The sequence below is a fragment of the Meleagris gallopavo genome, chromosome 1 (assembly GCF_905368555.1).
Source record: "Meleagris gallopavo chromosome 1, MGAL_WU_HG_1.1, whole genome shotgun sequence".
Taxonomy (NCBI): Eukaryota; Metazoa; Chordata; class Aves; order Galliformes; family Phasianidae; genus Meleagris; species Meleagris gallopavo.
The window spans coordinates 62,212,256-62,225,519 of NC_139404.1; the positions used below are offsets into that span (position 1 = coordinate 62,212,256).

Genomic DNA, 13,264 nt, shown 5'->3' on the forward strand with positions numbered 1-13,264 from the left:
TCACTTGTACAACAGGAACAAAAAGATTACTGTAATGATCTATTATTTTTAAAATGCTGCCAAAGTGAAATCCATATCCCAAAGGAGATAAGTGATCTACTCCTATGACATGTTAATTACTGTATCTTTGTATTCAACTCTTATCTGCTGTTTGCTTGTATAAAATCATAGCTGGAATGAAAGGATGAAAATTACTTTGTGAGCCAATGGATAATTTACAGCAGAGGTCTCCTAGTTACCATGTGTCCCACGCATGCAGCAAATTAAGATCCTGGGCGCACACCGGTGTGTGGAAGAGGGCCGTGTAACCACTGAACAGAATGAGTACTACTTGAGGGAGGTATGAGTTATGCAGGTGGAGACAGGTACACAAAGGAGAGAGACTATCATTTTGTTGTCCCAACATACTTAGGTGCTAAAGGACTCAAAAACAAGTTATTTTCCCCAGACATGTATTGTCATAGCTAGTAATAGCATATATCTGTGAGGTTTTTATGTATTTAGCTAGCACAGGCATGTAATACTAATTGCACATGAGCTATTTAAGCGGGTTAGCTGATCGTCTGCTGAGTGGAACTCACTGTGAATTCAAAAAAACATTGTGAGCAGAAAAATAAGTGTGCAGTCTCCAGTGTGGTAAAAATAACACCCATGGAAGAACCAACATATAAAATCACAATCCATATAAGCAGCCTGAAAGCATCTAATTATATCCTAGGAATGTCTATAACTCTGCAATTATGTGCTTAATTTCCAGCTGTACTTGATTAACATCACAAATGATTTATAATGCTACCAAGCACAAGGAGCTTGCATAGAACTGTTTTTGAAATGTATAAATTTTTTTGTTTCTTTTGTGTGTTTCTGCATGGCAAGTTAGGCAAACTGAGTTAGTGTCATGCAATTCATCAGCAAAGCCAAGGGAAGACTAGAGTCTTTAGAGATTAAACTCTTCTCTTTCCTCTAGTGAAGCATTGAAGTGCAAGTCTATGGAAGTTCAAAACCCACTGACTTCTGTGAGATTATAACAGGATGAGGGGATGAGTGCAGTCCTACAGTGAATGACTTCAGAGTATTGGTGGATGGAAAAGTGAACATAAGCTAGCAGTGTGCACTCACACACTTAGAATTCAACTGTATCCTGAGATGTGCAAAAAGATGGATGGGTAGCAGGGCAAGGGAGGTGATTGCCCCTGTGTTGTGCCCTTGTGGGACCAGATCTGCAGTACTGTGTCCAGGGACAGGCCTGGGATCCCCAGCACTGGAAAGATATGGAGTTGCTGGAGGTTACTCAGAGGGTGGTGAGGCACTGGGACAGCCTGCTCAGAGAAGCTGTGGATCCCGCATCCCTGGAGGCGTTCAAGGCCATCTTTGATGGAGCCCTGAGCAGCCTGAGCTGCTGCAAGGTGTCCCTACCCATGACAGGACGTTAAGAGCTAGGTGATCTTTAAAGTCTCTTCCAAGCCAAACCATTCCATGGTTCTATAGTACTGCAAGTGTACTTCGACCTAAATACATAATAATCACATCTGAATTTGGTCTGTCTTTCCTTGATTGATCTTGGAAGAAAACCATGCTTTCTGTGCTGTGGCAAAACACGTCTCTGAAAGCTGTGGGTGCATCACAGAACCATTAAGGTTGGAAAAGATCACTAAGATCCTCTAGTATAATTGTCAACCCATCACCACCGTGCCAAATAACCACATCCCTCAATGTCACATCCACACGTTTCTTGAGCACCCTCCAGGGATGATGACTTCACCACCTCCCTGGGCAACCTGTTTCAGTACCTCACCACTCTTTTGGAGAAATTTTTCCTAATACCCAGCCTGAACCTCCCCTGGCACAACTTCAGCCTACTTTCTCATCCTCTCACTGTTACCTGGGAAAAGATGCCAATCCTCACCTCACCACAACGTCCTTTCAGGGAGTTGTAGAGAGCACTAAGGTCTCCACTGAGTAACTCCTCTCCAGACTGAACAATTCCAGCTCCCTCAGCTGCTCCCCATATGACTTGTGCTCCAGATCCTCCATCAGCTTCACTGCCCTTCAGTAGATACACTCCATGTCTTTCTCCTAGTGATGGGCTCAAAACTGAACACAGTATTCAAGGTGCAGCCTCACCTGTGCTGAGTACAGGGGAATAATCACCTCCGTGCTCCTACTGGTAACACTATTTCTGATACAAGACAGGATACCATTGGTCTTTTTGGCCACCTGGGGACACTGCTGGCTCGTGTTCAGCCAAGAGCAGATCCTTCTCTGTGTATCTTTCCAGGCACTCCACCCCAAGACTTTAGCAATACATGGGGTTTTGTTGTGACCAAAGTACAGGACCTGGCACTTGATCTTGTTAAAGCTCATACAGTTGGCTTCAGCCCATCAGTCCAGCCTGTCAAGATCCCTCTGGAGTGCCTTTCTGCCCTCTGACAGATAGACATTTCCTCCTAACACAGTGTCATCTGCAAACTTACTGACGGTGCACTCAATTCCTTCATCCAGATCATACCAATAATGGTATTAAACACAATGGGCTTCAATACCAGCCCCTGGGGAACACCATTCATGACTGGTCATCATCTGAATTTAACTCCATTTACTATCAATCCTTCTGTCTCCCCATTAAAAAAAAAGTTGACATTGTCTTATTGAGTAGAGAATGGGGAGGAAGTAGGATAAGAAGACTACCTGTTCATTTGCTTTTCTTTATTCTAAATATAATCCTCAGTTAAAGATTTAGGGCTGTACAGATCCAAGTGCTGAATCAGGATTTAGGCAAAATACAAACATTTGAAATGTGATATTTTAAGCTTTTCAAGGGTAAGCCTATTGAATTCAGCCAGTGTTAAGGAAAGCGCATGTAAGCTTTTGCATAATTTTGTAATTTTTTAAGCCCTTTAGAGCAATTGCTTTGCCAGCTGTGAAAGATGGCAGACCTGGATGCAGTACTACAAGGGAGATCTCACAAGGGCAGAGTAGAGGGGAACAATTACTTTCCTCTCCCTGCTGTCCATTCCTCTTTTGATGCAGCTCAATATACTGCTGACCTTCTGGACTGCACACTGCTGGTTTGTTTCAAGCTTCCCATCTGCCAGAACCCCCAGTTCCTTCTCCACAGGGCTGGTCTCATTAAGTTCTTCTCTCAGTCTGTCTGCATACCTGGGCTTACCCCAGTTCTCAATCTTGAATCTATTAGTCTGGTTATCTCTTTTTGGGCTGAATTTACTCTGTGCTTGTTACCTTGTTCTCATGTGGGGCCAGATGAATGGATTTGCTTAGGTTATTTCTTCTCAAACCTATAATCCTAGAACAGAATTTATGTATGCATTTATTTATTTAAATAAATGCCAGGAGCTGGCAATATTGTAAGTGTAAATTCCAGATAGGGAGCTTGTCTCCCACAACATAAATAAAAAATATTTATATATATTCTTATGGAAAAAACTTCACTAAGCAAAATTTGAGGGAGACAAGGTGCTACCTTCTGAATGAGGTGTCTGTCTCTGGTACAAGAACAATTTGACTGGTTGAATAAACTGCAAACTAGTCATGGACCCATCCTGCCCTCCAAACAGAGTTCTCAGATTGTAGGAGGAAAAAATACTGTGGAGCTGAGAATTGAAAATATATTGCAGTTTTTATTGGAAGTTAAAAATAAAAAAGATTCTAAACGCCAGTGTGTCCTAAAAAAACAAGAAGACAACTCTGATATGAGCTTGAACTGTTTCTTCTCCTTAATTGCTGTGAATCTGTTTTGAAATTCCTGTAGAGATCAAGTGCTTCTTGCTGACAGCTGGTTTGAAATTAATAGAAAGGAAAGTGTTTTCAACTGGCAATGGTTTAATATACTCATGATGTATGAAAAAGTTAAATGATTCCTTTTTCACTAGTACTAATAAAAGAAATAGTGAAAATGAGGAAATGCAAAGTACCAAGCAAAGCCATGGACATAGAGCTGAGAGCTGCTCATTACATGGTACTTGCTGGAAAGGGCATATTTGGAAATGCTTAGTCTTTGCTAAAAATAATTCTTTAGTTTTGGGCTTTTAAAAATGTATAATGGAAAAAAAAAAACAAAAACAAACCAACACTAGAATTTGATGTTAACTGTCTTGTAGAATAAGAAATGTTACTTCATCACAAAGATAGTACAAACATCTTATGAATACCAAAGGAAATAGGTACAAATGGCTTTAAGGTTTACTAAATAATAAGTTTTACTTCAACAAATTTTTTTTGTTTTTTTTTTTCTTCTAGAATGCAGAACCTTTCCAAGTTACTGTCCGAGAAGACAATTGTATCATTGTCTCTCTGGAAGCATCTGATGTGGTGAGCTCATCCTCTGTATATGTTGTGAAGATAGCTGGAGAATCCAAGAACTACTTTTTCCAGTTTGAAGAATTCAATAGCACTTTACCTGCCCCTGTGATTTTTAATGCCAAATACCATGGCCTGTATTACATAGTAACTCTGTTGGTAGTGAACTCAAATATGGTTTCCAAGTCAGCAAGATCAATCACTGTGTTAACCAGTAAGTAACATCTTATTCTTTGTTCTTTTGTTTCTTCTCTTTGTGTGTATTTATGGGTGTTTTTTTTTCCTTCAGAAGTTTGCTTTTTTAATTATTATTTTTTATTTTTATTAAGTCCTCCTTGTGTGTGGGATGAATCCCTGTGTGAGAACAATAAAGAAAATATGTTGAGAAGGCTGGAAGGAAAATTCACTGGGCAGGAAGAAGGAGACAGCTGTGGGGTTTCCCCAGGTGGCCTTTCTTAAACATTAAATGGAGAGGTTTAAAAAACTGGATAAGGGGAATGTATGAAGCTCTTCCCTAGGTGGTCATCCTAGCCTGTGAAAAAGGAATTCTGAAAATCTAATGGAAAGCACAAAAAGTGTTGACTTGTGTTTCAGTGTAAACATTCCTGTTGTATGGTGAGGTATATCTTGCTTCAGGTGCCATGACAGTGTTCTTGGGTTGCTGATGTATTGAAGCAGTACTAAATCTGTAAAGCAGACACTAGTCACCAAGAGCATATGTTTCTGCCATTACAGCTGAAGATTTCTATGTGCTGGAGTCACCATCATCTCCTTCTTAATACCACTAGGTGATCTTGAGGAGAGGCATGATTTGGTTTTCTCTGTAACCATGCAAAGCACCAGTGCAATTCCTAACATATCTCCAGAATTTGTACTGTCCATAGTCTTCATCCTCCCTTCTGTGCTCAAGTTGTGCATTAATGAGAAGAGCCATGAAGATTCCCGCAGGAAAAATATAACGTGGTAGAGCAAGCCTCTCATTAGGCATATTTATGTGCAGTGGAATATTTAAGGCTTCATAGGCCATCTGGATATCCTTTATTTTTTTTTTTAATCTGTTATAGCTTTGCAGCCGAAGTAATAATTCTAACCCAATTTCCTATTTTATTTTTCTTTATTTGTTGTAAGTATTATCTGACAAACATAACTGAACAGATTCCTCACCAAGTGTTTCAGTGGTTTTAGAACACTGCTCTTGCAGTCATGCAGCAAGGCTAATTGCTTCTTGATTTCCAGAGCCCACAAGGTCACTGGTAGCAGGGTCAGGTGTGAGTCAGAATGGCAGATGGAGAATGGCACCCCTGTGCAGGGAATCTCTGAAGGAAGAAGGGAACTAGTGTCTTTCAGCCTATCACAGCCCATCCCAGACTCAGACTCTGGCTCACAGGATTTCCAGGAGTCATTCCTGAACAAGTGTGTGTCTGCCAGCTCCAACGAGCATAGCCCACGTCACTCTCACTCCTCCAAGGCTCAGTGGTGCCCTTCCCAATGGAAAGGAGCCCACCCCACCCCTTTTCACCACCTGTCTTATGCGGATGGTCTGGCAGCTTCCCAGGGTTTCCTGCTGCGGCCTCTGCTGCTCACCCAGACCTTGGAAGGACCAGTGATTTTGGCAGTGGGCCAGCGCTGCTTGAGGAGCTGATGTACTGTTTCCTTTTTGTCACATTTCTTAAGCTTTTTGTTTGTCTCAACAAAAGACAACCATGTTTCTGAAAAGAAAGGGCATTTCGGTATGCAGCATTGAAGGGTGTTATACTAAGCGCTATAGGGATGGCATAGATCTCCTTCACAGTGCAAAGGACCCAACATTCTTTCTAGTATTGTCTTTTAGGCAGGTTAATGCTTAGCTCATCTTTTCAAATACAAAGGTGCAGGAATGAAAGTAAATTCTGAATTAGAAGTTCATGTTATTTCCATACAGTTCTTTTGAGAAGATTTCTTTAAACTCTAGTAATAACTAGATTCCTAAAAACTTCACTAGGAAATAGTTGTTTTTCCTTTTTTAAAACTTTAAAAAAAAAAAAAAAAAGCATTGCCCAACTGCCCATTTTACATTATTTTTTTCTGACAATTAACTTGAATTTTTGGCAGATAATAATGATGATATATTCGTATTTTTCTTCATGCTGTATACTCTTTCTACTTCTTTAACTCCCTTAGTTTTTTAACTCTGTAGAGAGATGTAACCATCTAATTTATTTTATCAATATCTTACACCTGAGTAAATGTACACTGTGAATAGCACCCAGGACAAAATTAATTCCTGTTCTAATTTCATCAGTGTCAGGAGAGCTTTGCCAGTGTAGATTGGCCCTATTCATTAGTATGTCACAAGATAAATCAAGTAGGATACTCAGTGATGCCAGTGTGGTAATTCCCAAAGATATACTTCAATATTTCACAATAATTCTCTGGGCTCTCCAGACATCTGAGGAGGGTTCAGTGCACTGAGATGGTGTCTTTCAGCTTGGCCACGTGCTGGAGACCTGAACATCATACACAGCAGTGTATAGTCAAATTGTGCATCTCAAATTGATAACTAAGTCCTTTAAAGAGATTACCTACTTATAAATTCAGTCACAAAAGAACTTTGCTTTCTGATGGTCTTTCTTGATGACCTTTGCTTTTTCCTGTTCACATCCCTCAGTAATGTGATTCCTCTCAGCTTATAGGCAAGAAAAATGTGTATGTCTTTGCAAGTTGAAACTTCATCCCACTTGAGTCGGGGGAGGTTTTTGTTTTATCCCTCCCTGTGTATGGGAGAGAAGTGATTTGTCAAGAGAAAGATAATGTCAAAGCTAACAAAATACACAGTTTATATATGTATGTATTTATAATTATATTTGTAAATCTGTTAATATTTTGCACGTATATTTACATTTATATATAAAATGGAAATGTATAAAATTATGTAAGTATATATATGCACGTATAAATGCTATTATTTGAAGGTTCTGTCATGAACTTAAGCCTTCTGTACTAAACAGAAGAGTTCATTTTCTTCTTGACTTTGACAGAAATAATTTCAGAGATTTCTCAGGTTAATCAAAATACCACAAACTGTGGGATATATTTGTTTAGATTCTGTATGCCAGATTGTTGTAATGCAAAGTATGACCTATTTGCTTGGTTACTTCTTCTCAGAATATTGTCAGCTTGAGCACAGACACATCCTCACGTTTCTTCCTGAGCTGGGACTTTTAGAAACATAAGATGATTAGGGCACATTCAAGTCCTAGTCAGGAAACTTGTAAAATAAAGTCTAAGCACAGAAGAGCACTTGTTCTGGTGATTCTATAGCAAAGCTGTGTTCTGCACACTGGGCTTGGTACTGCACTTGAGGGAGAAAATGGTGAAGTGACACCTTCAGCACTTACTGTTAATGATAAGCATGTTGCCACCCTGGCCAGTTTCCTGTGTGAGCAGTTGTGTTGTGCACAATGTATGACCATCCTTCCAGTTTTCAGTCTGGACAAGTTTAGAAGTCATTCTGGTATCTAATGACTATTTTCATTCTGCTTTCTTCTACTGATACTGGAGTTGGGGGATGACCACAAGATTGAAGTGACTCCAGAATTTACCTCACTACTTTAATGTTTTGAAATACTTGGAGGGGAGGGGGGGAGAACTTGCAAGAGGTAAAGTTCCTTAATAATAGTTTTTAAATGAGTTTATGAGAGAAGAAAAGAATATGGATTCATATCCAAAAATCAGTGCTTAAAATTCTCAGTCATCCTGCATTTTCTTTCTGGGGTGACTCATAATTATATAGTTGTTTTGTTGTTGTTGTTGTTTTTCACTGAAATGTTATTGTTGGGATAAAAAAAATACTTGTAAAGAAATGGGGAAAACAGTACACTGCAAGGCTGTTTTGTGCTGTAGAAAAAGAAATCTCTTGCAGGATTTGGAGAAATCAGGATGTGTGAGGGTAATTAAGAAGAGCTCTGCCTGACTTTTATTTTAGCTTGTGATTAGGAGTTTTCATTGGTGAATATCTCATTGTTTCAAAAGCCAATGATTCCTTACATAAATCACAGTAAAATATATTCCCTTTAAGGTGAATTCTGCCTCTTTGTCTTCTACCAAAAAATATTCTCCTCAGGAGACCAACAAGGCCTGCTGCCTGGGACTGTGATCTCTTCCGCTTCTAGAAAGTAATTGGCATTAGCCCTTGTTAATGCTCATCTGTCATTCTGCCAGATGCTGCAGGAAGCAATTCAGCAGGTCGAATCCATACCTTCAGCTTGTTGATGGATCAGAGCTGCTGAAGTAGGAGATTCAGAGTTGTTTTTTGTTGGTTTTTTTTTTTTTCCCGATGAGATACAGAACTGATGCCCTTTGTGTATATCTATCTTAAAGGATGATGTGGCATATCTTTAAAAAGGCTAGTTATTCGTGGGAGCCTTACTACGAAACATAACTCAGAAGAACTTTCAGATCCCTTAGCAAACTGATCTCCTCGGCAAACAATCATGTTATTCACTTTTAAGGGAAAATCAGAATTAAGAAACAAAAGAACTGTAACAAGATGAATATTTTTTTTCTGCCATAATTTCCATTGGAAGTCTGATTTAAGATATCGGCCCAAATCTGTGCAGTACTAAGACACACCCTTTTTTGTTGTGCCAGTGTTATTTTCTGGTTTGTGTGGCTTTCATATTGGTCGTCTTATGTGGGCATATAGAAATGGCAGTATGCAGATTGCATCATTGCTCAGAGACCACTTGCACTTACATTCCCCTTTTGTAAGCAGTTACACACGATATCCTCTATTACATATCATAAACATGAACATTATGTTCCTGAAGTACTAAACAGCAGCTATTAAATTTCAAAACTAGTTGCTTTTTAACAAGAGATAAAACGGTACCTAAAGTTTACAGCAAAATGAAAACTTTATCCTGGCTATGACTTACTCCTATTAGCAATGCAAATAGGTAAACATTGTCATCCTGGTGATGATATTACCTAGTTCACAGCTTCTTCATGTGAATAAAGGTGACCACCTGTGAGACTTACATCACTCCACTATTGAGACTTCTTTCCTAGTAGAGTTGTGTTATGAGGATTAGCCATGATTAATCTGAGTGTGGGAAGCAAGACTGTTGATCTAAGTCCCATCTCATCCAAACACATCTAATACTACATCTAATCTGCTACATTAATCAATCATCAATTCCATCTGTAGAGGAGCCAGGTCTATGAATATCAAAAACAAATTTAGTTGGCCTGGACTGTGGTACTTATTTTCAATGTCCTTTTTTTCTCCCCTGAATTACAAAAGCCACCTAAAACACTAATGTATCTGGCACAGACCGAATACACTTATGGAAGATTTAGCCTCCAGAATTTGCCAGGGCATTTGAGGAAGAGGCTAGCAGCATTTATTATGCTATCTGTTTTTATAATGCAAGGTATGGACTAAATGCAAAATGTGGTAATATTCAGGAGAAATGCAGAAGTTAAATTTCCCATAAACAGATATAATTGGAAAGCAGTTTCTACAAGAGCAGCAGAATGTGAGATACTAAGAATAAAGGAACTTCAGTCTTGATCCTGCAAGCTTGTCTATACGAGTTTAATATAGTCTAGATGTGTAAAAAAGATATTGAGCACAAAAAAGAGCTTTAAACATGCTATTAAAGGGAAACTAAAATCCTCTAATTCCCTTCCTTAATATGTCCTACAACATCAATGTTATTGATGCTTCTACGTATTTGATCATACCTTATTTAAACTATTTCTTGAGAATCATTAAAACCTACGGAAAACTGGATCCTGAATGCTGTATCTGGAACAGTGAAAAAGACCAAACTGTTTTTGCTCTGAATTATAAATATAAATGGTGAAGAGTGACATTTTACATATTCTTTGAGCTTTAATAACCCCAGGAACTGTTAGTTAGTGAAAAACTTGAACATGATTTTTATCTGCTGAGTGTCCTTTTAATTTCACAGTGTGCAAATAGCTTTTGATGTGAATATTTGGTGCTGAAGGAAGGAAGATAATGGAAGACTCTTTAAATTGCATTATATCACTCAAACTACTCTGCTAACATCAGCCATGAGCAAGGAGAAGTCAATAAGCGGAAGATAACAACAAGAAAGAGAGTCTTTGGTGATTACCGCTTAATTCAATTATTGGTTAATTAAATCAAGACTTCAGGAGGAAAAATCATTCGGATTAAAAATAAATATAACTTCCATCTTTTATTTGATTTGTTGTAGGAAGGAATAAATGGGGTAATTCAATCACTGACTCAGGGAAGTTTCAGTAATTCTTTCAGGAATAAGGAGACCCAGATCTGAATGAGATAGCAGAACAGGACATGCCTGCTAACATGAAAGATGACTGCATGTAAGGACTGTGCCGTTTAGAGATTGCTGTTGACATTTGAACTACTATCATGTGCTATGTGAGATGTGATATGAAGTGTGGGGTCATGGGGATTGCCAGCTCAACTGTTTATTTCAGAATAAGTGATGGAAAGAGATTCAGCAGAATGAAGAGGGTAGGCTTTGTTTCCCATGACCTGCTTTGCTCCCATTTATTTCTAGGCTATCGCAAATTGTCAGCAAGATTTTCACAAATTCTGTCATTGCAGTGCCTCTTGGTATCCGTTAGCTTTGACATTTCTATTTTTCTATGTCTAACATACAAATATACTGATAGTTACTTGGAGATAACAAAACATATTTGCCATGAGAAATAAATTAGAAGTCCCACAGTGTTGTATTCTGATGCTCTGACAAAGTTAAAAATGGCAACAAAACTCCTTCCTAAGACCTGGGCTGAGATTCATTTTTGTGGCTATGATTTTTGTTCTTTGTTGCTTTTTCTTCTTCACTTCTCATTGCAAATGGAAGCTTAGTACAATAGTGAAAATACTGTGCTAGCAAATGGGATTTAATTTTTATTTCTACTATGTGCTTGCTTTTCCATCTTTGATTATCCTGTTCCATCCACCTACCGTGAGACAATTCCCTTTTTGAAGCAGGTGCTGCTGTCCTTTTCATCTGCCTTCTCTCCTGCCTGTCATGACTGTGTGCTCTTTGGAGAAAATCGTATTATGAGTTTGTCTCCAGGGCCTGCTTCAACAGAACTTTGTACTCAAATGTGTCCTGCAAGCGTGTAGTGAGACCGTGCTAACGAACAGTCTGAATTTTTCAATCTGTTCCCTACTGTGCACAAGAACTTAACATGATAATACCTAAAAGGATGTGGGCATAACTACTGATCATTGTCTATTAACTACTTCTATTAAAATATGTTAATATGACTAAATCTGAGTAAAACTAGAAACCTGTTCTGAATAGCTGCTTGGCCCTCTTAACCAATGCATAGTTGCAATCATTTCTTCTAGACAGCACGTAAAAGTACATAGGCTATTGTTCTTACTTTCTATAGCCCACCATGGTCAAAGCTGAAAGCAGTAGATTGGCAGCTCTGTACTTACCTGCCTTTTGTGTGCAGGCTACCCCCATGCCCTTGAGTAAACCACTGTACTCTGTACCTCAGCTTTTCATCTGTAACATTAACAGCAATGGTGCTTCTGTATTCTTTAGAAGTGTGGTGTGGATGAGTACTTTGAAGATGGTGGCCCTCTCAGGTATGGTAGGAATCGGGGCTGACAAAGTATAATTACTCATGAAATATATAAATGAATATTTACCAGAACAGAAAATCATCATTAGTTTCCTCTGGTTGTCACACTGATACACTTCTTAGCTAATCTTAGAAGTTCAGATTAGCGCCAAAATTATGATTAATTTCAAGTGTTTGTTGTTGCTTTTGTCTGGGCACTTTTACTTGATCGGCAAGTGCTGAAGAAGAAAATCTTGATGGGGTGATTGACTGTGAGTGCTTAAGTAATAACTGTGATTTCAACCATAATTTTTATGCCTGCAAATAAGACACAGCTTTCTGTTAAAATGTTGTTGTTTTTTTTTCCTTTAAAAAAGCATTGAGTACATTGGCACATTGTATGTGGGGGAGCATAACCTTGGCTTTGACAAAGTCCCACGTAGCCATGCCCCAGACCTCTGTGAAGCCTCAGATATCATCTGGGAAATTTAAGAGTTCCTGTGTCATTCCACACAAAACCATTTTTTTCTTTGATGTTGTTTTTATAGGTTTGTCTGTTAATCTGCTTCTTTCTGCCTTTTTTCCTTTATTTGTATATCCTTTAGAACCCCTTCCTGTGAGCAGTGTTTCTATCTATGATTACAAACCATCTCCAGAAACAGGAGTGCTGTTTGAAATTCAGTACCCAGAGAAGTACAATGTTTTTACCCGGGTAAATATAAGCTATTGGGAAGGAAAAGACTACAGAACAATGCTGTACAAAGGTAGGAAGAAACTATTCCACTAACTATTCCTGCTAATAAAAATATATTTCAGCTTTTTAGTTATACTTGCTGAAATCAGGGGGTAAAATTCTGTCTCAGTTGCAGTTGAAAACATCAATACAATTCCCAGTTCCTTCTTTCCAGTCATGATTTCTCTTTGTGAATAGCTAATGGGGGAGCTTAGGGATGCTCTGTATCTGTGAAATGCTTTCAGTATAGCTGATTCTTGGGAAAAACTTTGAAGCTGATACCTCTGTATCACTGTGAAGTCACATAATGCTAGTAGCACTGAGCAACGCTCTATGCCATGTAGTACTGTATATTACACTATCATTCTCTGTTGTCCCTGAGCTAATAAACCTGTTGCATGTTATCAATTTCATCTTTCTCAGAACAGTTAAACCAAGGACAAGCAATCTAACAACCTAGATAGTCGATCTAAAGAATTTCAGCAATCACTCTAGCCATCTAAACAGACTAACAAGGGCAAATTCTGCTTTCTTTTTTGATGTTTTATTTTTGTTTAGATCTGCTTAGATCTCCTTTGCTCTTTTGCCATGCAGTAAGCTTAAGCACAATATTTATATGAAAGATGTAAA

At 38.6% G+C, this 13,264-nt stretch overlaps 1 protein-coding gene across 1 annotated transcript in view; it reads left to right on the forward strand.

Annotated features, from left to right (window-relative positions):
* PTPRO (protein tyrosine phosphatase receptor type O) overlaps positions 1-13,264 on the forward strand; it is a 154,707-nt gene that overhangs the window by 82,855 nt on the left and 58,588 nt on the right. Inside the window, exons 2-3 of the mRNA XM_085216780.1 lie at positions 4,258-4,531; positions 12,507-12,665. Of these exons, the coding sequence (XP_085072906.1) occupies positions 4,258-4,531; positions 12,507-12,665 (433 nt within the window). The remainder of the gene's footprint in view (positions 1-4,257; positions 4,532-12,506; positions 12,666-13,264) is intronic.